This window comes from Peromyscus leucopus, chromosome 2, assembly GCF_004664715.2.
Source record: "Peromyscus leucopus breed LL Stock chromosome 2, UCI_PerLeu_2.1, whole genome shotgun sequence".
NCBI classification, from domain to species: domain Eukaryota; kingdom Metazoa; phylum Chordata; class Mammalia; order Rodentia; family Cricetidae; genus Peromyscus; species Peromyscus leucopus.
The window spans coordinates 53,482,901-53,503,474 of NC_051064.1; the positions used below are offsets into that span (position 1 = coordinate 53,482,901).

A 20,574-nucleotide genomic window follows, 5' to 3' on the forward strand; every position below is an offset into this window, starting at 1 on the left:
TTCCTTATGAGGTCTGAAACAAGAGCGTGGTGAGACTAAGCCCTAGCTGTCAGCGGAGAAGAGGGTGGAGGGAGCAGGACCAAGATGGAGCTGGGGAACCTGTTGGCCCCTGCTCACAAGAAGCAATGAACACGCTCCTCCCAGCTTCCCATTATTTCTGGGAGCCCTGTGTGGTCTGGGGGCCTCACACAGCCACGTACAGGGGTGGGAGAGTATGAAAAGGCTCCCTCCAGGCCCTAGGCTTCTACCCCGGAACCCCTAGTTTCTTGGTCTCCCCAAGAGACTCCTGAACCTTCTTCAAGCTCAGGAGCCTGCATGCAGTGGTGGGAGAACCCTGGGGACCTTGAGAGTAATTGAAACCAGGGCTAAGACATTAGAAACCATAACGCCAACTCCCGGGCTCCCCCAGGATGGCTCCTGGTTTTCTTCTCACCCCGGTCCCCACTGTTGTTGACAGGCTGGCTCTCTCAGGCCCCCACCAGCTGGGCTGTTGACCCTCCTCTCCAAACCAACCAGAAGGGACCTCCAACCAGAGACACCCGAGCCAGACCTTGGGGACCTCTTCTCTGTGCTTCAAGAGCCTCGGTGTATACTACGTTAACCTCCTTATTTTGAAGTGTCCCAGATTCTAGTCTTAATTGCTTTTTGCAGAGGTTATACTGGGGGGAGGGGGGTGGGGGTTGAAGTTAGACAGTAAGGGATTCTCCAGAGTGAGGGAGGAAAGGGGGGAGGAGATGTAGGTGTGGGGGCAGGGGTGCCCTCCAGCCAGCAGGTGCTCAATAAATACACGGAGAAAGGAAGAGTTCTCAAAGCCAGGGCCCCTCACAAGGAGGCATCTGCTGGCTGTTCTGAAGCGGCTCTGGGAGGACAGGGGTCAGCTAAGGAATTCCATGATGTGGGGGCCTTCCCTCCCTCCCTCCCTCTCTCCTTCCCTCCCTCTCCCCACCCCCCTTCATCACTGACAAGAAGACCCAGAAGTTGCTTTTCTCAGCTGGGTGGGAACGCCCTCCCCTAACAGCTGCCTGAAGATTCCCGGATTTCCAGATTACCCAAGAGGGTTGGTATGGGAGTCTATCTGTCCCGACCTCTGTCTCTCTGTCTGTCTCTCTCCCCTGGCTCTCAGTCGAACCGAAGGATTCGAATACCTGCTTCACAGCTTTCTGGCTTTGAAGCCTCAGGCAAGTGACTTAATGTCTCAATTACTCTAGAAGTAAAATGAGCCTCAATTACCCCAGGAATAAAATGGGATCATAACAGCCACCTATTTCCTAAGACTGCTATAAAGATGAAATTAAATGAGACAGCCCAGTAGAGTGCTTAGCACTAGGTTTGGCCAGTAGTAACGCCTTCCAGGCGCTGGCGTCATCCGTATCTCTGGGTCTCCTCGGTCAGGTCTTCTCTCACTGTCTACGTCATCTCTCTCCGCCTCTATCTCTCTCCTGATCTTTGGCTTTTTCTGTGTCTGGCTCTACAGACCCAGCTGCTCCACCCACCCCACAGCCCTGTCTGCCTCTCTCCTATCCCTTGGCACAACTGGGGTGGGCTGGGGCAAGGGGGGACTTTCAAAACTTCAAACACGGGATTCCTGGTGGCAGGATCACGCCTGGGCCTGAACATGGGTGAATCACAGGGTGGGAGTGCTCAGGTAGATGGTCCTTCCTGGACGGGAAGGGGAGCTGGGGGCTTTGGCCCCACTGCCTCTGGGAGGAGAGGGACTTGTCCCGACGGCTTCAGCCGCCCCCACACCTGGGTGCAGGCCAGATCCCCCACGACTAGTGCCTTCCTGGAGGTAAGGCAACCTGCCCAGAGCTGAAGACCAAAAGGGGAAGCCCTCTACCTTCATATAGAGTGGCTTCCCGCACTCAAAACATCCTGGAAGCTCCCACACTCCGTTCCAAACCCTGTATGGAAGTGTCCTCCCTAGATCTCTTTTGTCTCTTTCTCACTCACATTTAAGCCACGACTTTCTTTTTTTAAAATAACTTATTTAACTTTATTTTATGTGCATTGGTGTGAAGGTGTCAGATCCCCTGGAACGGGAGTTACAGACGGTTGTGAGCTGCCTTGTGGGTGCTGGGAATTGAACCTGGGTCCTCTGGAAGAGCAGCCATTGCTCTTAACCACTGAGCCATCTCTCCAGCCCCTGAGCCATGACTTTTGCACCTGCATTAAATTTGTATTCCCAAACTGAGGCTGCCAGACAGAGGAAACCTGGAGAGGGCTCTTCATCTGGCCGAAGACCTCCTTCTTAGTGTGAGGCACAAAATCTCCATGTGCGTTCTGTGTCACAGAGGACCCGTAAAGGCAGGGGCACGGTTTAGAATGGGTGTTCATCAAATGGAAACCAGCTGAGGGAGAGGCAGTTAGAGCGCCCCAAGTAAGGAAGTGGATGACTGAGGCCACAGCAGGCAGGAGCATTGGGCAGACCACAGAGAGGCGGCTGCTCAGCTTTGTGGCTCAACAAGGAGTCTTCACTGGGGACCAGGATAGGTCTCAACCGGCCCCAGACACCTCCACACCTGGGCCTGAGCCAGACCCCTCACGTCAGCTTTTGGGCAGAGGGCCAGATGGGCAAGCAATTAAGGCTCTTCTCTCATTTCCATGCTCAACACATCATTGCCTCAAGGTGCCCACCGGCTTCAAGGAGCGCGGGGAAGATGAGCCCAGAGAGGCAGGGACACTGGGCGCAGATGCACAGCAGGCAAAGGAGTCCTGCTGTCCTGGCAGCCAGCCAAGGCCTGTCATGGGGATCGTGTGTCAATGCTGTGACAGGGGCCAGATTCAAAACAGGACTGTATGTGGGGAAAGTGCTTAGGAATCCTTGAACATGTGGGCAGCTGGTCCAGGGCTGGTGCATCCCTCAGTCAAGGACAGATGTGCAGCTTCCTGTCTTTCCCATCGGAGACAAGTTGTGGGACCAAAGGTTCAGAAAGACAGACCAGAGCGATTGAGAAGACACAGACCAAGAAATAACACTCTCAGAGACACAGGCACAAACACCAGAGACCTGACAGAGACGCGAGACAGATGCAGACTGACAGGAGAGAAAGGCATGCAATTACAGACACAGAGACCGGAAGTCCGAGGCAAGCGGTGTTTCCCTCAGAGAGAAACCACAGCATGGAGAAACTCAGGCAGGGAAACTCAGAAGAAGAAAAAAAAACAGTTGAGGAGAGAGAGATCAAAAGAGGGAGAGAAGTGGAAGGAGAGCCAGGCAGAGAGACAAAGACAGAGCGAAGCAAAGAAATAAATCAAAAACATTATGATTGGGAAGAGCAGGTGGCCCGGCAAAGTCTCCTGGTCTCAGGCTCTCCGCCCAGGTTTCCCCAGGGTACGCCCCTCCTTGCTATTCACTCGTTTCCATAGCAACAACGAGGGCAGCACCAAATTTGCATATATATTTACATACTTCTATCTGCATAATTCAACAGGTTTGTGCATATTCATGAGACGGAATGAAGGTGACTCGATTCCTGCTCACGGGCTGACTCTGGTGCCCCCTGCTGGCAGTGCCTGGTTATGGCTCCGACCTCAACCTGTGAGACCTGGTAGACCACATTTCCTCCCGCCACCTCCAAATGTGCCTTTTATGCTTCCGGGCGTTTCTCTTAGGCTTGTACCCCTCTTCCTGGGAGGACAACCCCCTGGACATCAGTATGCACGCACACGCAGGCCTGTGAGTGTACTCTGGTTGAGGGCGGCAGGGAGTGACTAGCTCCCTGGGAGAGGAGGCCCCTTAGCCATACTGAGGACACATGGAAGGGTCACTGAGAGATGCTATGATGCAGGGTGAGCTGAAAGCTGACAGATCTACTAACGGAGAGGACCGTAGATGCTGTGGCCTCTCGATATGGAAGCCGACCAAGACCCTGGTTCTAGCCGAAATAACCAGAGGAGGTAGAACAGCAGTTTAGTGGCTCGTTCACTGGGGCAGAGGGCGCATGGGGCTAATAGCACTTTCGGAGTAACTAGCGGGCATTGAGAGGCCCCGTAGGCTGGAAAGGACTCCCCAGGGCCTAGCCCAGTCACAATGTTGGCCTGCTGGTCTCTTCTCGGCTTCCTCACTGCTGTTTCGGCCCTGTGCTCCCTCCACTCAGCAAATTGAAACATCCAGAGTGCTCACTCTAAAGCAGTCTGACGTTTTACCTCGTGCCCTCCTTGGAGACCTGCGGAACCTCTCATTGCTCTCAAGATAAAGCGCAAACTCCCTGGCCAGGCATATAGGTCTTTCTGTATACAGTGTGGTCCCAAACCACCCCCAAGACTCATTCCGCATAGGCTCTTCCTTGAGTTTCATTCACCAAATTGTGTTTTCTTCTTGTCTTCTGCACCGAAGCTCACGATCTCCCTCCCTCCAAGCCTGTCCTTCTTGTGTCTCTCCCAGCCAATTAGTCTTCAAGCTTCTCCACAGGCATTACCTCCTTCCTCTTCGAGACTTTTCCTGTCTCTAAGTGCTTATTTCTGCAGTGAAGAACTTCCTGAGTCTGCACCTATTACGCCTGTCACATTTCACCCTAAAGGTGAAATACTGAAATTGTGAAACAGGTCTCTAGGTTACGGAAACTGGAGGTTCTGAGTGCAGTGACTGATTTATCACCCCGTGGATTATCGTTAGCTGTCTTTTGAACAGCGGAGATGTCAGTCTACTAAGGACCAATTTTCAGGACTAGATTGTTGTGCTTCTATCTTGGGGCTTCTAGCAAAGTAGATTGAGAGGGTAGAGGAGCTATGCCTTTGTGAATGCTGCCACCTTGAGGCCACAGGTAGAAGTTCTCTGGGTATTTCGAGACATCTGTTTGGCAATCATTACGTAGCCCAAAATGGCCTCAGATGGCAATCCTCCTGCTTCAGCTTTCCAAATGTTAGGGTTACAGATATGAACTTCCAAGTCTTGATTATGAACAGTCTCCATTTTGAAGGGGAAACAGCTAGGACAAAGATCAGAGGAAGAAAATCTAATGATGCTTGGAAGAGGTGGGGCGTCAGTGTGGTCAGAATCCAGAATGCAAGAACCAATCCAAAGATGGACAAAGACGGCAGGCAGCAGGGTCCTTTAAGGCTATTCTGTGAATGAATCTGAGTCTAACCCTCTCATCTGGGAATGGAGGGCCCAGGGAACAGGGAATGACAGTCAGATCTGGGTGTGTCCACACACTTGGAGGCCCAACATTCCTCCCTTCGTTGAATGATTACTGCACATCTACTGTGTGCAAATTGTGTTCGAGATTCCTAGGCTACTTCAGTGAATAAAGCAGACATCTGCCCATTTGGAACTCACACTCTAACCAGGAGACAATAAATAAAAGTTATATTTTATTTCATTATACTTTACTTTTAAAATTTTATGTGTATTTATTTTGTTTGTTTGTTTGTTTTTGCTTGTGTTTATATCTGTGTGCCACATACATGCCTGGTGCTTGAGGAGGCCAGAAGGGGGCGTTGGTTGTCCTCCAGGACTGGAGTTACAGATGGTTGTGGACCACCATGTGGTTTCTAGGAATCAAACTGGCGTCCTCTGAAAGAACAGCCAGTGCTCTCAGCCACTGAGCCACCCCTCCAGGTCCCCCAAAATACTATCTTAAAGAATCAAATTATATTTAGAAGGTGAAGAACATGCACTCCAGAAAAGGGGGCCGAGCCGGGAAGATTGCTCCCTGGGTAAAGCACTTGCTGCCAAGCCTGAGACCTAAGTTTGATCCCCGGGTCCCACTTGATGAAAGGAGAGAAATGACTCTTGCCAGTTGTCCTCTGCCCTCTGTGAACTATGGCACACCCATGCCTGCACACCCAATAAATAAATGAATAAATAAATAAATAAATAAAATGGGAACGCACCTTTTGACTGCTGGCCTCTAGGACGGAGACACAAGTCTGCTGTTGTAAGCTCAGCCTGTGGCACTTTGTTATAACAACCCCATGGAACTAATACAGCTGCACTTCCCTACTGTTCTGCGGCCTTCCGTCTCACCCACTCCAGAGAGCTCGTGAGGACTCCAGGCCACAGAAACCTGCGCTCTGCCGCTCCCTCCCACCTCAGCGTGGGCACCGTGGCTCTACCTCGCTGCTGTTCATTCTTCATGTGTTCCTGTCTCCCTCTCCATGTGGCACACGGGACATCCTCACCAGACTTTTGGATACTACTGGAGCCCACACTCGGCTACTGACACCCAAGTTCCTAGTCGTCAGCCCACACAGGGCTTCTAGCCTTGCCGGATCGTGTCATCCTCTGTTGTAACGACTCTATCCGACGTCCTGACCTCTTCCCGTTCCTTTTTAACACGTCTTGCTTCATGAAGGACTTCTGAACTCTCAGACCCACTGTCACCTCCACACCAGCTACACGCCTGCCCGCCCTCAGGCTTGTTACAGGAAGTCAACTTGGTTCCTACTTTAATTTTTTCTTTTTTTTAAAATTTGCTTGTCTATGTGTGCACGTGCATGGAGGCCAGAGAACCACGTGTGGAAGTCAGTTTTCCTCTTCCACACGGGCTCTGGGATTGAAATCAGGTTACGCTTGGTGACAACTTCATCTTCTGCGCCATCTCACTGACCCCTGCCTCCTCCACGTATGTCTGTGACCACATGTGCCTGGGGCCGGCTGAGGGCAGAAGCGGGTATCAGATGCCCTGGAATTGGCGTTACAGCTGTGAGCTGCTATGTGGGTCCTAGTAATTGAACACGTGTTTTATTTTTTCATACTTATTATATGGGTGTCTTGTCTGCTTGTACATCTGCACACCGGAAGAGGGCACCAGATCTCAGAGGACTACAGCGGTAAACTGCCATGTAGCTGCTGGGAATTGAACCTGGGTCCTCTCTCTGGAAGAGCAGCCAGAGCTCCTAACTGCTGAGTCAACTCCCCTGCTGTTTCTACTGTTTGAAAAGGCTGTCCCCACGTCTCCTTACCTTCTGTCCCAAGGGAAAGCTTTTGTAAGGCATTATAGAAGCAGAAGCCACATTACAGTGGATTAAGGAGAAATGGGGATCCCCATTTCTCCTTAATCATGTACAACTCCCAGGTTCTCCCCTAAGTCTGAGCTCAGGCTTCATCTCTGGTTCCCTTACCATTCCTCCTGAAGATCTCATAGCCACACAGACTCTCTAGGGGCCAAAGGTTAGGGAAAGCTCCCTGGAACCTGTCCTCTTAAGGGATTCTGACCACAGGTGTTTCCCTTCACATTCCCTCTCCAGTCATCATTCTGGAACCATCAGATTCTAATTAAGCAGCCCAATTGGGAGTCCCTTTCTGATCTCCAGAGCTCACAAAGCTAGCCTACTGAATCACCCCTCCAGCATAAGTTACTGTGTTTATTCCATGTGATCTCTTCAACCTGCCAAAGCAAAGTGATCAGGATGGGATGCTAGGTCAAAAATTTTCAATAACCTAGAAGGGAATGTGGCCCAAAGTTCTGGAGACCCTGGAACCCTTAGAACTGCTGATAGCAAGATATACACATGTGAAGCTACTCAGAGCAGGCATGGTGATGCCTGTCACCAAGAGCAGTAGGAAGAAGCTGAGGAGCTGAAGCCTTGGATTTAGCTACAAGAATGGAGGTCAGGCAGTTGTTGACAGTATAACATGTCACAGCAGTTTTAACTGTCTTCCCCAGTTACGTTAGATGTTTCGGGACCCTCTGTATTTAAAGGGCCTCGTAGAGTAGCTACTGAGATTTCACTTCTCCCAATATCCCGAATCATCCTCACTGCCTTTCCCTACACACCCTCCTCACTGCGGGAGAGCCTACCTTGGAGAGCAAAGGATGTCGTCTTCAAGTCCAGGCCACGGTTCCTTATGGTCTTATGGTCACTCATCCCTCCTTAAAGCCCATATCAAGTCCTGAATTTCCCCAACTCTTTCTCCCATCATGCCAATCTCTCCTGCCCAGACTCAGAAAAACTTCCCAACACCTTCAACTTGCTGGGTCCTGCTACAGCATGAACCCAGAAGAGCCTCAACTTTATTTGCTCGTAATTGGACATCCAGGTGACTAGACACGTTGGAGAAACTGATCAATTCTTGAGACCACTGCTGCTTACAATCCCACTCTATCACCCGAAGCCAGCTGACGACCAATATAACCATGCTCTCTCTTCAGATGCCTGCACTAAATCTGAATCTACAGCCAAAGGGAGGCTGAAAAACAGAGCAATGGGAAAAGGCAAGCATGCCACCCAAAGAAAGATGACGAATTGAGGTCACTTTCAAGATAAGAAGAGCATGCTTGTAGACTTACGTGACTTACATCATTTATATAGCATCAAGTACTCAGGTGGTCTCTGAGTGTCAACTATGTACCCTCTTTATAAGAACACTAATAAGGGGCTGGATAGATGGCTCAGTGGTTAAGAGCACTGGCCGCTCTTCCAGAGGACCTGGGTTTAATTCCCAGCACCCACATGGCAGCTCACAACCGCCTGTAACTCCAGTTGCAGGGGATCTGACCCCTTCACACCAATGCACATAAAATAAATTTAAATAAATTATTTTAAAAAACGCTGATGAGGTAAGCACCCCCCCATTTTACAGATGAGAGCACTAAGGCCCAGGAAGTAACTTTATCCAAAACCACAAAGCAGGAACTTGTGAGTGGGAGCCAGGATTAAAACCGTGACAGGCAAAGCCTGAGTTCACGATCCCATTATACTAAAACATATGCCACAGATGGGAGAAATGCCTGACGTGGCCGAGTCCCAAACCAGCTTAGAGCAGGTGGCAAAAAGCCATCCAGGTTACTGCTGGAAATTTATTGATACCAGATCCACCCAGCACCAGCCTCTACCTACCCTTCCTGCCTCCAGCCCATGAGCTCCGGGCAAGGCAGGCCTCACACTCCTTCAATCCCACTTACACACAGCAGGCCAAACACATGGGCACAACCTTTATTTCCCTTCCCTAGACGGATGTCAAAAAAGGCAAGTGAGATATGCTGCAGACAGAGCCAGAGCAAGCCCTTCTCAAGCAGTCTTTAGCTTAGCCCTGACCCCACACCCGTCATTCTTTATGGCAGTGACATCCCACACTCCAGGGGGAGGGGAAGGCAGGGTTTCAGTGGACTCAAGCCCTGCTGGCATGTTGAATGCCACTCGAGCGCTTCTTAGAGAAGGCACAGATATTCAGGTCCAGCACACAGTCAGGCTCAGCAGATCCTCAGGACCGGGTGTCCCGAGTCTTTCTTCGGGGTCTGGAACCACAGCCGGAACTTGGTATGGGGCCCAGGCCGGGGGGTGCTCCTGGGGGTTGGTAGCCACATTCGCTGGGGTCCAAGGGGTCCCGACTGAGCAGTACCCACACTGCAGGCACATGGCGTCGAACCGTGAGGGGGTCCAGGCCCGTGTCCGGTGAGGCCGGGACCCAGCTGTCTTCAGTTTGCAGGAAACGAAGCTTGGTGAGTTGGTGCAGGCCTGGAACCCGCCGTTTGACGATCTCTGCACAGCTGACAGCCTTTCCAGCGGCCCGGCCAGACCCCGAGAACACCACATGCCTCGTGCTCCCCGCCTCCAGCCGACCCAGCGCCAGTCCCAGCAGGTTCCGGATTTTGCTCCCGTCTCGGACTCGCATTTCCAGGGTGTCGGGAGGAAGCTGGGGCATTGGTGAGGATGCTGGGAGCTCTACAGAGCCAGCCCTCCGGTAGTGTTCCATTCTGCTCCCGTGGCCTGGGTGAGCTCTCTGGCTGCGCACTGGGGGAAGGGGTCAGATGAGTGGCAGGAATATGACCAGGTCCATCCTCCATCACTCCCTCCAGGTTATGGTCCTGTCGCCCCTCACCCTAGCTTCTCAAGGCTGGGGTCAAGAACTATCCCTAGACCCTTCTCTAAATACTTCCCTGAGTCTCAAACACGGACAGCACCAGATGCCCCTCCCACACACCCCTAACCAGGCTATCTGGGATAGGGCCATCCTTCATCATCTCAAGCTCTTCGGGGCTAGGTCCCGGATCCCTCACCCACAACTTTCTAAGAACAAGAGCCTCTCCTCACTAGGTTTCTAAGGGCTGGGACAAGGGCCCCTCACTTTGTGCTTCCAAGGAATAGGACTAAGACCCAGGCTCCCCGGGGCACAGCCACGAGCTCTCACAAAGCACTCCCGAAAGAAAGAACCCCTCCGGGCTCTGGGCCGGACCGAGCAGACCGCAGCCCTGGGTTACCAGGGTAGGCTGGCTTGAGCCAGGCCATTCCGGAGCTCGAGAGTGGGGACTCGCACAGAGGACTGCTCGGATCAATCGCGGGCGGCCTGGCAGGCTCCCCGGTCGTGGGCCGCTGTCCCCGGCAGCAGACACCCGCTTTCCCCACGCCTGAGTCCCCAGCCCCTGGGATTTGGCTCTTACCGCCGTCGACAGTCCGCGTTAGACACTCCCGGAGTGGCCAAGATGGCGCGCGGGCCGGGAGCGCGCGGGGCCGCGGGGCCGCGCACGCAGGGGGCGGGGCCCGAGGGAAACCCCGGAGGCCGTGCGGCTCCCCGGGGCCGGTACCCGCACCTCGGCGGCCTCCTGCGGTCCGCGCGGTGATGCCCGAGCACGCCAGTCCCTGCAGAGGGCCCTGCCCGGGAGAGGAACGGCTATCGAAGGAGTCCTGCGCCCGAAGGGTGCGGATTTGTGCCCTTAAAAGATGGACGGCGCGCGCCACCTGTTGACACACTGCATCAGTGAAGGGGAAACATTGGTGGATACAAGCAGGCGAGACCCTTAGTCACAGAGTTCTGAGCTTTGTTCTCATCCTGGGGCACTGGACAACCCTGGCGATCTTCAGTAGGGACTAAACCATGGCTTGTGCAAAACTCATTGGCCGCAGACTGGCGTACAGGCTGGAGGATCCGGTAGTGGGGGCAACAGACACTGGTGCCCCTGGGAAGGGCCTGTACCCTGCACCATCCGCGCTTGCGCCGCAGGGGCGTGCCCACAGAGCCTAGCACAGTCTCTAGACTATAAAATATTTGTCCAATGATTTGCTGATTAACCACCGAAATGGCAAAAATTGAGAAGAGATTAACTTGGTAAAAACTCGTAGGAAGTTTTGGGGGTTAGAGTCGGCAACCATTTGGATGGAATAGTCTAGGATGGACTGCTAGTTTCAGACCGTTGTAGACACGCTGCGTTTTGCGTGCCAGCAACACTACGGATTGGGTGGTCTACAGGCAGGTGAAGGAGCCGAGGCACTCCCTCAGACCACCAGAGGGCAGCACACGCTTGGTGGAGCACGGTGCTTAAACTGTTTCTCCAGGCTTTCTCATCAAGGTTCCCTGCCCCTCCTTCCCTCCCCAAGATCCTAAAACTTACCACATCCAAACAAACCTACTGGGCTCCTCCTCTGGCTACTGGTATTAGGTAGACACAAGGCTATGCTGCCTTGGCTCTGGGCGTCCCTGCTTGTTCCTCCACGACCGTCCTGGCATGCTGGGCCCACCTGGTAGGACTGCCACTCCCCCAAACCCTACACAAGGGTTAGTTGACCCTACCTGTGCCCTCCTTACCTGCCACAGGATCGGATACTTAGAGAGCAGTTGGCAAATGTGGAATAAATAAATATTGCAAGGCCCCACTGTATCAATCAGATGAGAGAGTTCTCTCACAAGAAAGACCAGAAGTACAGTTCCTGGTCCCACCCTGATGGAGACTGACAGCTCTCTCCTTCAGCACCCCGATTCTCACAGCCAAGCCCACCCTAGATCAGCAAGCCGACACACGCCTTCGGTGGCCTCTACAGTTTATTGTCATTGGAATAAATACATTGATGGGAGTGCAAATCATGACTCTAAGGGGACCTGACCTCTGACCTCAGAGCCGTCGCTGAGCACAGGCAGACAGTCTCTGAATTCAGTGCAGACAAAGCCGTCCCTGCCTCATACAGGCAGGTTGGCCCCGGGTGCTGGAGCCTGCCGGCCTTTCCCTGGCCGGGCATGGTAAGCAGCCCCCGGGGTCCTGGAGCCTGCCCGCCTTTCCCTGGCCGGGCATAGTAAGCAGCTGTCACTCTTCTGCTGGCTTCACTTGCTTGGCAGCCTCCAGCTGGCAGAGTAGTTCATCCCACTGGACAAACTGCTTGGAGAGCAGCATCGTCTGGTCACAAGTCAAGGTAACAGCGGGAGTCTGAATGAGGAAGCAGAGAGGTTTGGCATGTGCCCAGAGGGGTGGCGGCAGGAGGGAGGAGAATGGGATGAGCACCCTAGGGCAGGAGAGACAGGCTGGGGAGAAGACCATTAAGGACCATTAGCACAAAAGATACAGTCTTGTTGTATTCCTCCAGGAGAGCCTTGGACTCCTCAGTGATCTCCACACACTGGTCCTGTAGGCCAAAGAACAGCTCAGAAAGGAGTTGAATCAGACCCCATCTCCCACTCAACTTCCTGCCTCATTATTCCCTCCAAACCTAGAAAAGATCATGCTAGAATAACCTAGAGTAAAAGGAGCAAACTGAAAAACAGGCGCTCTCAGTCCTAGGCCAGGTGACCCAACAGCAGCCCAAAGACTAACTGGAGGGGCGGCTCCATACATTAACATCCCTCCTCTTCTGTCCCTGTGTTTTTTAAGGATTTTTTTATTTTATGTGTTGGGTGTTCTGCCTGTATGTGTGTGCACCATGTACACGCAGTACCCAAAAAGACCAGAAGGGGGCGTCAGATCCCCTGGGATTGGAGTTAGACAGGTTGATTTTTAGTGACCATGTGCGTGTTAGGAACTGAACCCAGACCCTCAGCAAGAGGAGCAAGTAACCCTAAGAGCCAAGCCATCTCTCCAGCCTTTGCCCCCATTTCTAAAGTCTCTGAACCTGAGAAAAGATATTTCACCCACAGTCAAAACAAATTCTTAGGGATTACTTGGTACCTCTTAACTTCAACCTCTATTATAGAAGGCAAGAGGCCTGGATGTGGCCCTAGGCAAGTCCTTTCCCTCCTCTAGGGCATTCAGAGATAGAACATAAAGCTCTGCATTTCCTCTGCGACAACACACGGGTCTAGGGTGTGTGGTCCGTGTCGTCGTCCCCCCCCACCCCACCCCGTCAGCAGACATGGTGTCCCACCTCTACCTTCCCTTCCAGTCCTCCCTCCTTCCGTACCTGCTGCTGGATGTGGATCTGGGCCAAGCGCTGCAGGCGGGCAGCGTGCTCAGGAACAGCTGTAAAACAACACACACTGCCCAGTGATGCTTGTGCCCTCCCCCGGGACTGCTCAATAGTCTATTAGGTCGTCGGCAGGATTAGAGTATTGAGTAGAGGAGCTAAACAAACGCCAGGCTTCATCGACCCCTGAAAGCTGGAGGTGGTGGTGGGGCTCCCTGCCCACCCCAGCCTTATCCAGGACCTGTGGGGTGGGGTGGGGCTCCCTGCCCACCCCAGCCTTACTCCAGGACCTGTGGGGTGGAGGTGGGGGAAAACAGATGCCCAGAAGACAGAACCTTCAAGTCCTCAGTATTGCTTGCTATGAGCAGGGCTAAGTAGAGAGAGTTTTACCTGTTATAGGCCCTCCCCTTTTGCTCTCAGCCCAGCAGGGCTAGGTCTTCCTGGCCTAGGGGATGAGGAGCCCAGGAGGCCTGGGAATGAATACCAGGTCCCTATGCTGGCCCCTTGGGCTCCCACACTGAGAGCCGTGGCCACCGTGTTATGCCTGCGGCTTTAGGCTGTCAGATACTCAAGCGGGTAGCTGATCAGGGCAGGGAGAGGGAGCTGAGAGAAATACCTCTAGAGACAGACAAGATGGATATCTGGATTCAATTAAAGCCGCTGCCTGCTTGTCAGAGCCCGGGCCAGGGGCTCTTGTGGCAGTGAGCAGGGAAAACTCACACCCCCAGCAGGAGCTCTGACAGTACCATCCGGGCTCTGCAGCACCCGGAAGGAGAGCTACTGAGGGGGCAGGAAGCCGACGGAATCTCCAGAGTTGGAACTGCTGGAGCTTTGCTGGTGTCCTCAGGCCCAAACTGCCCAAGGCCCTGGACTTAGGCTCTTACTCTGGAATTTTAACCACAGTCAGGTGGCAGGTACCCACAGGGTAGAAAACGATAGGGAGCAGATCCAGCATTGGAACAGGGAAGCCTCGGCCCCACCTCCGCCTTCCCGCCCCAGAGTGGAGCTGGGACTGCAGAGGGTACCTTTGATAGAAGCACTGTCCAGCATGGGCACCAAGGCGTCCACTTGTTCCAGGAGCGCCACCTGGGCGAGGATGAACTGTTCCTCTGCAGCACAAAGACAAGGTGACAGCGGTGAAGCAGCCGCGGCCACCGCGACAGCTAGGTGCCAGCAGGGGAAGGCCGGGCCCCAGAGCTCTGGGCAGCAACTGTGCCCGCTGGTCCCCTCCCGGGGTTCAGTCCCATCCCGCCTGGCCTTTCCTGGGTGCCTCTGCCTGACCCATCTTGAGCCTAAGAGCATCTCCGTCTCTACAAATCCCCGCCCCCTAACTCCAGATCCTTCTCTTCCAGCCTCCCACCAGTCACTCAGCAAGTGCTCCCAGGCCACAGGAGACAACTTCAGACTTGGCTTCCCTAAGCCAGGGCCCCAGGGAAGATCGGAAAGGAGACGCAGCAGACTGTGCTGGGCAGGTCCTGCTCATGGGCCCTCATGGGCACAGGTCATTACACATGGCGGGAGAGCTGAGAGAGATGGGGGAGGCAGTGTGGAGTGGTAGGATCTGGGTTCTTCGTGCACTGAAATCCACAGGGCAGGAGGTGTTCGAGAGCGAGGTTGTCATGCGCAAACGACTGGAGGAAGGGATTCTTGGCAATCAGAAGAAAGAACTCACTGAGCTGGCTGGGAAGGTAGGTTCGGTAGACTGAAAGGCTAGTGTTAGGATTTGTTTGTTTTTGTTTTTGTAGACAGGGTTTCCCTGTGTAGTTATGGTGCCTGTCCTGGATCTCGCTCTGTAAACCAGGCTGGCCTTGAACTCACAGAGATCCGCCTGGCTCTGCCTCCCCAGTGCCCAGATTAAAGGTGTGTGCCACCACCGCCTGGCTAGTGTTAGGATTTTATCCTAGTAAGAAGACATTGGGGCTCATAAGCAGGCCAGATGATATGATGGAAATGTTTGGAAAGATGGGACAACATACAAAAAGGAAGAGAAGAGGATGCAGGAGACCATGCAGTTGTCCATGTGTAGGTGGATGCCTACTTCCCGGGGCAGAGCACAGGGAGGGATGGCGAGGCTGGAAGAGTCCTTGAGCCTGGTGTCTGAGCCATGGCAATGGATCTAGGAGCCCTTTGAGAACTCTGATAGCCCCTCGGCAGGAGTTGCCCTCCTCTCCCCAGTCCTCAGTGCAATACTACAACCATCATTCTCCCACGTAGGTTTTAAACCCAGGTTCCTGAAACAGGGACAACTACCCTGCTTGTGTGCATGAGGACTAAGATGTTCTGATTTGCCACTGTTTATCTCGTGCCCAGAATCAAGCCTGGTTCACACCATATGGTCAATGAATGTTTTCTGTTTCCCTTTCAATTTTTTTTTCTTCCTTATCCTTTTTTGGGACAGCTCATGTTATGTTGGCTCAGGCTAGCCTTGAACGTGTAATCCTCTTGCCTCAGTCTCCCAAGTACTCAGGACTCCAGACACACGCCCACTGTGCCAGCGTGATGGCTTTTGGAGAAGGAATGGATACAGGTGCTCAGAAGACTCTACCTTAGAAAGACCGACTAGAATCTCTGCCTAGAATACCGAACTCCCAGAGATTTGTCCCAGGAAAGATGCCGATCTTTCAGGGAGAGCCACCCTCTTCCATAATTCGCCAAAGTGGCAAACACAAAGGGGAAGGGGAGGATGTATGTTCTCTAGACCGTTTAGAGACTGAGCAGTGGGGCTGGAGAAACGGCTCAGCAGGTAAGAGTGCCTGCTGTTCCAGAGACCCGAGTTCGGTTCCCAGCACCCACGTTGTGTGCCTCACAACTACCTCTAACTCCAGCTCCAGGGAGATATGATGTCTCTGGCCTCTGTGGGCACCTGCATTCATGTGCACATACCTATACTCAGACACACACTAACACATGGTTAAAATAATAAATCTTAAAAGAGAATGGGCCGGGCGGTGGTGGCGCATGCCTTTAATCCCAGCACTCGGGAGGCAGAGGCAGGTGGATCTCTGTGAGTTCAAGGCCAGCCTGGTCTACAGAGCGAGATCCAGGAAAGGCAAAAAACTACACAGAGAAACCCTGTCTTGAAAAACCAAAATTAATTAATTAAATAAAAAGAGAATGAAAACAAAACAAAACAAAAAAAATGAAAGCCAACCAACCCACCGCCAAGTTGTCCCTTTGACCAGGGCGATAGTGTAGACATCAAGGGAATAGGTACTGTTCAGAAAGGATTGCCCTGTGTTATCATGGCAGAACAGGGAGGGCCACAGTGTCACTGGGCATGCTGTTGGCATTGGTGTAGACAGTCAAGGGCAAAGTTCTTGCCAAAAGAATTCGTGTGTGACCTGCATACTAAATGCTAGAAGAGCTGAGACAGCTTCCTGAAATGAGTGAAGAAAAACGGTCAAAAAAGGAAGTCAGCGAAAGGCACCTGGGCCCAACCAGAGCAGCAGGCCACCCTGCTGCCCGGGAAGCACACTGCATGGCCGCCCTGCTGCCCGGGAAGCACACTGCATGGCCGCCCGGGGAAGCACACTGCATGGCCGCCCGGGAAGCACACTGCATGGCCACCCTGCCGCCCGGGAAGCACACTGCATGGCCGCCCGGGAAGCACACTGCATGGCCACCCGGGAAGCACACTGCATGGCCGCCCGGGAAGCACACCGCGTGAGACTGTGAGAGAGCAGCCTGAGCGCTCCAGCCCATCCCCTTGGAACTTGTTATGACTCCATGTACAAGAAGAAAGGATACAGACTGTACAAAACGAAAGATGAAACTCAGGCCGCTATTCTCCCTTCTGAATGGCAATGCTCTCTGCGCCCACTCTTTCCAGGAAGATCCTCTGCCAGTGAGCAGTGAGGAAGAGTACAAAAGAAAGTCCTAGGGATGAGCCTTTGACAGGGTATTGAAGTAGCGTCCACAGGCCTGGCACTGTGGTCTACAGCAGACCCAGAGGTGTACTACGCTCAGTGCTGACTACAAAACTCCCGGGATCGCCTCGGGCCTCTGTCCAGAGCCAGGCCAGCATTCAAGAAGGCAGATAACAGGCTACATGTAGAACAAGATAGAGGAGGGGGGCCCTCTCTGCCCGACCCCTCCACAGCTGACACCCTCAGGTGCCTGTGCACACAGTCCAGCATTACCTGCTAAGATGAACTGCACCTTTGAGGCATCAGGGATGGCAATGCGATCGATGTATTCAGGATCCAGGTACTTGATCAGGTCTTCAACTAGCAAAGCAGCAGGACAGAAAAAAAGAGACAGAAATGGAACCTTGTTTTATAAAGGAAACTCAGAGGCTGGCAAAGTGGATGAACAGGTAAAGGGGATTGCTGCCAAGTCTAATGACCCGAGTTTGATCCCTGGAACCTACATGGCGAAAGGAGAACTGACTCCCACGGGTTGTCCTCTGACCACACACACACACACACACACACACACACACACACACACAGAGAGAGAGAGAGAGAGAGAGAGAGAGAGAGAGAGAGAGAGAGAGAGAGAGAGAGAGAGGATGAAGTTTGGGGAGTGCTAATCCTTGGGGAGATCCTTGTGCTATGAGCTGACCACCTAGTGCCGGATCAGCAGCACCCACCGGCTTCCCTTACTTTACTCCTCAGATCACCTAGTATCATCAGCATCTGCTGGTTGACCTCATGCTTTGGAGCCTGAAACACAAGTACTGTGACCACTCTGCCGCAAGACCCCTCCCCCCCCCCACCTCTACCCCCACCCCAGCCTACACACACACACACACACACACACACCCGCCACCACTCAGCCGCACTGCCCCCTCCCGCACCCCCCATGCCCCCCAGTATTCCCACTGACCTATTCTTACCAAGGTACCTTTCTCAATGCTACAAGACAAGCTAGGGTTTTGTCTAATTTCTAGTTGCTGAAAAATGACTAGCTACAATAACTGAAAATGCTTGGCTAAACCAACCTTGCCTAGAGGAATGTCGCTCCCTATCCCACTGCCTCCACCAAGGGAAGCTTTGTGGAAGAACTTTCAGCCTACAACTCTGGGCACTGGGCACAGGCTTGGGATTTATCCCTAAGGAAGCACACCCCGGTTTACCACATCCGCAGCAGCATGCCTTCCATCCTTCAGGGGCTATTCTGGCCACACACTGGCTGAAGGGCAGGGGCAGGCTTTGGGAAGCGGACAGGGAGGCCGAGCGAACTGGACACCTACTGCAAGCACTCACTCTTTTTGTAGAGGATCTTCACCCTCTCCCGCTTACTGGCGATGTTCCCTAGAGCCACCTGCACCTTGACCAGACCGTCAGCCACCTGAAAGGACGCAGAGGTTAATTCCAAGGTGTACCACTTGGCTTAAGGCTTGGAAGGACCCGGATGTGAGGGCGCACGCCTTTAATCCCAGCACTCGGGAGGCAGAGGCAGGCGGATCTCTCTGAGTTCGAGGCCAGCCTGGTTTACATGGCAAGTTCTGGGACAACCAAAGCTACTTAATAAAGACCCTATCTAAAAAAATTAATTAATTAAAAATTAAAAAAAAGATGTGGAAGAACCGTCGTTTCTCTGGACTTTTGAGCCTCTGACTTCCAGTAATTTAGCTTAGTCTCCCTTCTCTTACATTATAGACGGCACAGTCTCACCTCTAGGAACTCTTTCATGTGAAAGGAGAGGGAATGAGTCATGTTATCCTTGGTGGGATGGGGGTGGCAGTGTCTGATTGGGGAGGTAAGGAACGAATTTAGGGTTAACGGGGCACCCTTACATACTATATATTTCCTGGTTCCTAAGTCCTGGGTTTGGGCATGAAATATGCAAATATCCTCACCCAGTTCTTCTTTAGCTCAAGGCTGGAGAACAGACTGGCTGGCCTACCTCTAGCCCCATTCCCTCTATGAAGTCTAGTAGAGGAGATGAAAGGCTCACTGGGATCCCAAAGACAGTGTAGTCCCCATCTTAGAGAATACAGAGGATCAGCTCAGGGCAGCGAACAGTTAAGACTTAAGGGTTTGAGCCTGAGATGTCCATGGGATATCCCAGTGGACAAGACCAGCAGAGAAACAGCAGTCAGGTTCTCAGAACAGAAAATCCAGAACAGAGATACACACTGGAAACATAATGACACCCAACGAGTAACTGAAACTATGGATGTGAATGAGCCTGCCTAGGCTGAAGAGTACAATATTCCAATAGTCAGGTCAGCTAGAGCGTGAGGCTGAGGAAATGAGTGAGCTGTCAAGGTTTTTGTTTTTACAGAAGGTGGAGAGTGCTGATATTCAAGGGACAAATACTTGGGGGCTGGGGGCGGGGGCGGGGGAGGCACACAAATAAGACAGAAAGTAGCAGCCAGAGATAAAAGGAAAATCAAGAGGGTCAAAGATACCAAAGGGGGGAAGTGGTTTTGTTTTGTTTTGTTTTGAGACAGGGTTTCTTTGTGTAGCTTTGGAGCCTGTCCTGGAACTCGCTCTGTAGACCAGGCTGGCCTCGAACTCACAGAGATCCGCCTGCCTCTGCCTCCCGAGTGCTGGGATTAAGGCGTGCACCACCACTGCCCGGCCCAGGGAAAAGTGTTTTGAAAAGTTGGTTCTCAAGTTGGAACACAGTCTGCTGGTGACAAGTTTACAAAAAGTGCACACGCCTTTGATGTATTTAGCTCCAGAGCATTCCCGATACTATCAGAAGTTCTCCAGTAAATGGTTCACACATCGTAAAACGGGATTTAAGGACACCCAAGCTTTCCGTCAGAGAATTCAGACACTACGTTCGCCCACATCTGAATACCTAGGACTCAATTCCTAACCTTCCTGATCTGGGCCTGCTCAGATCGCAACTTTCATCCCTTGGAGGCTTCTTTATCCACCTGTGCTCAGCCTAGAGGGGTCCTGTCCCCTGCAATTCATTTAGCAATTACTTTCTCAGGGCTCCAGAACCACACTCCACTGCGGCCTTCAGCTCTTACTGAAACTCCCATTAATCGTTTTTTTTTAATTTGTCTGGTCTCCTTAGCGCGCCTGTGAGCGCAAGGGTGGAGTTTTAGTAAAAGTTGTCACTGAACCCATCTCAAAGAGGCTTAAGCATCTGCCCCCCGCCCCCGCTCACCCCAAACCCCTCGGGAACGGAACCCAAGCGTCCGATTCGTTCCAGGAGGTCCCGGATCTTTGTTATTTCAAAGACTGGGCTGTCAACTACGGAACAGAAGTGGTTGCATCCGTCCTGAGGGCAGGGCCAGTGGACCGCTCCTGCCCTGCCCCAGAAACGGATCGCTGGGCCGGACCGCTCACCTTCCTGGAGCCCCGGGTCCCGCCCGGCCCGTACACCCAGCGCTCCAGCTCCTCCACTCGGGACTGTAGCCGCTGCACATCGGTCAAAGCCGCCATCACTTCTGCGGCCGGCCTCAGTCGCCCGAAACAGCCAGAGGGTGGGACGTCCGCCCAAATAAGGAGTCTGGCCAATCCTAGGGCACCGTTGCTCCTTGCAGGAACTGACGTCACTATTCAGTCTTTGGATGTCGGAAGTGACCGGAGCGATGTCAAAGCAATCTGGTTACCT

The 20,574-nt window shown here is 52.9% G+C and overlaps 2 protein-coding genes across 2 annotated transcripts; both read right to left on the reverse strand.

Annotated features, from left to right (window-relative positions):
* Positions 1-8,864: 8,864 nt before the first annotated feature.
* Rpp25l (ribonuclease P/MRP subunit p25 like) lies at positions 8,865-10,423 on the reverse strand. The gene is made up of 2 exons (XM_037202527.1): positions 10,326-10,423; positions 8,865-9,678 (listed from the first exon to the last, which is right to left on the reverse strand). The coding sequence occupies exon 2, from the start codon at positions 9,638-9,640 to the stop codon at positions 9,149-9,151; it is 492 nt and encodes a 163-aa protein (XP_037058422.1). The 5' UTR covers positions 9,641-9,678; positions 10,326-10,423; the 3' UTR covers positions 8,865-9,148.
* Positions 10,424-11,683: 1,260 nt separating this feature from the next.
* On the reverse strand, positions 11,684-20,469 carry Dctn3 (dynactin subunit 3). Its single transcript, XM_028884012.2, has 7 exons — positions 20,307-20,469; positions 18,258-18,342; positions 17,190-17,276; positions 14,076-14,159; positions 13,048-13,106; positions 12,217-12,276; positions 11,684-12,050 (listed from the first exon to the last, which is right to left on the reverse strand). Exons 1-7 carry the CDS (start codon positions 20,400-20,402, stop codon positions 11,961-11,963), a joined length of 561 nt encoding a protein of 186 aa, XP_028739845.1. The 5' UTR covers positions 20,403-20,469; the 3' UTR covers positions 11,684-11,960.
* Between the last annotated feature and the right edge of the window lie 105 nt (positions 20,470-20,574).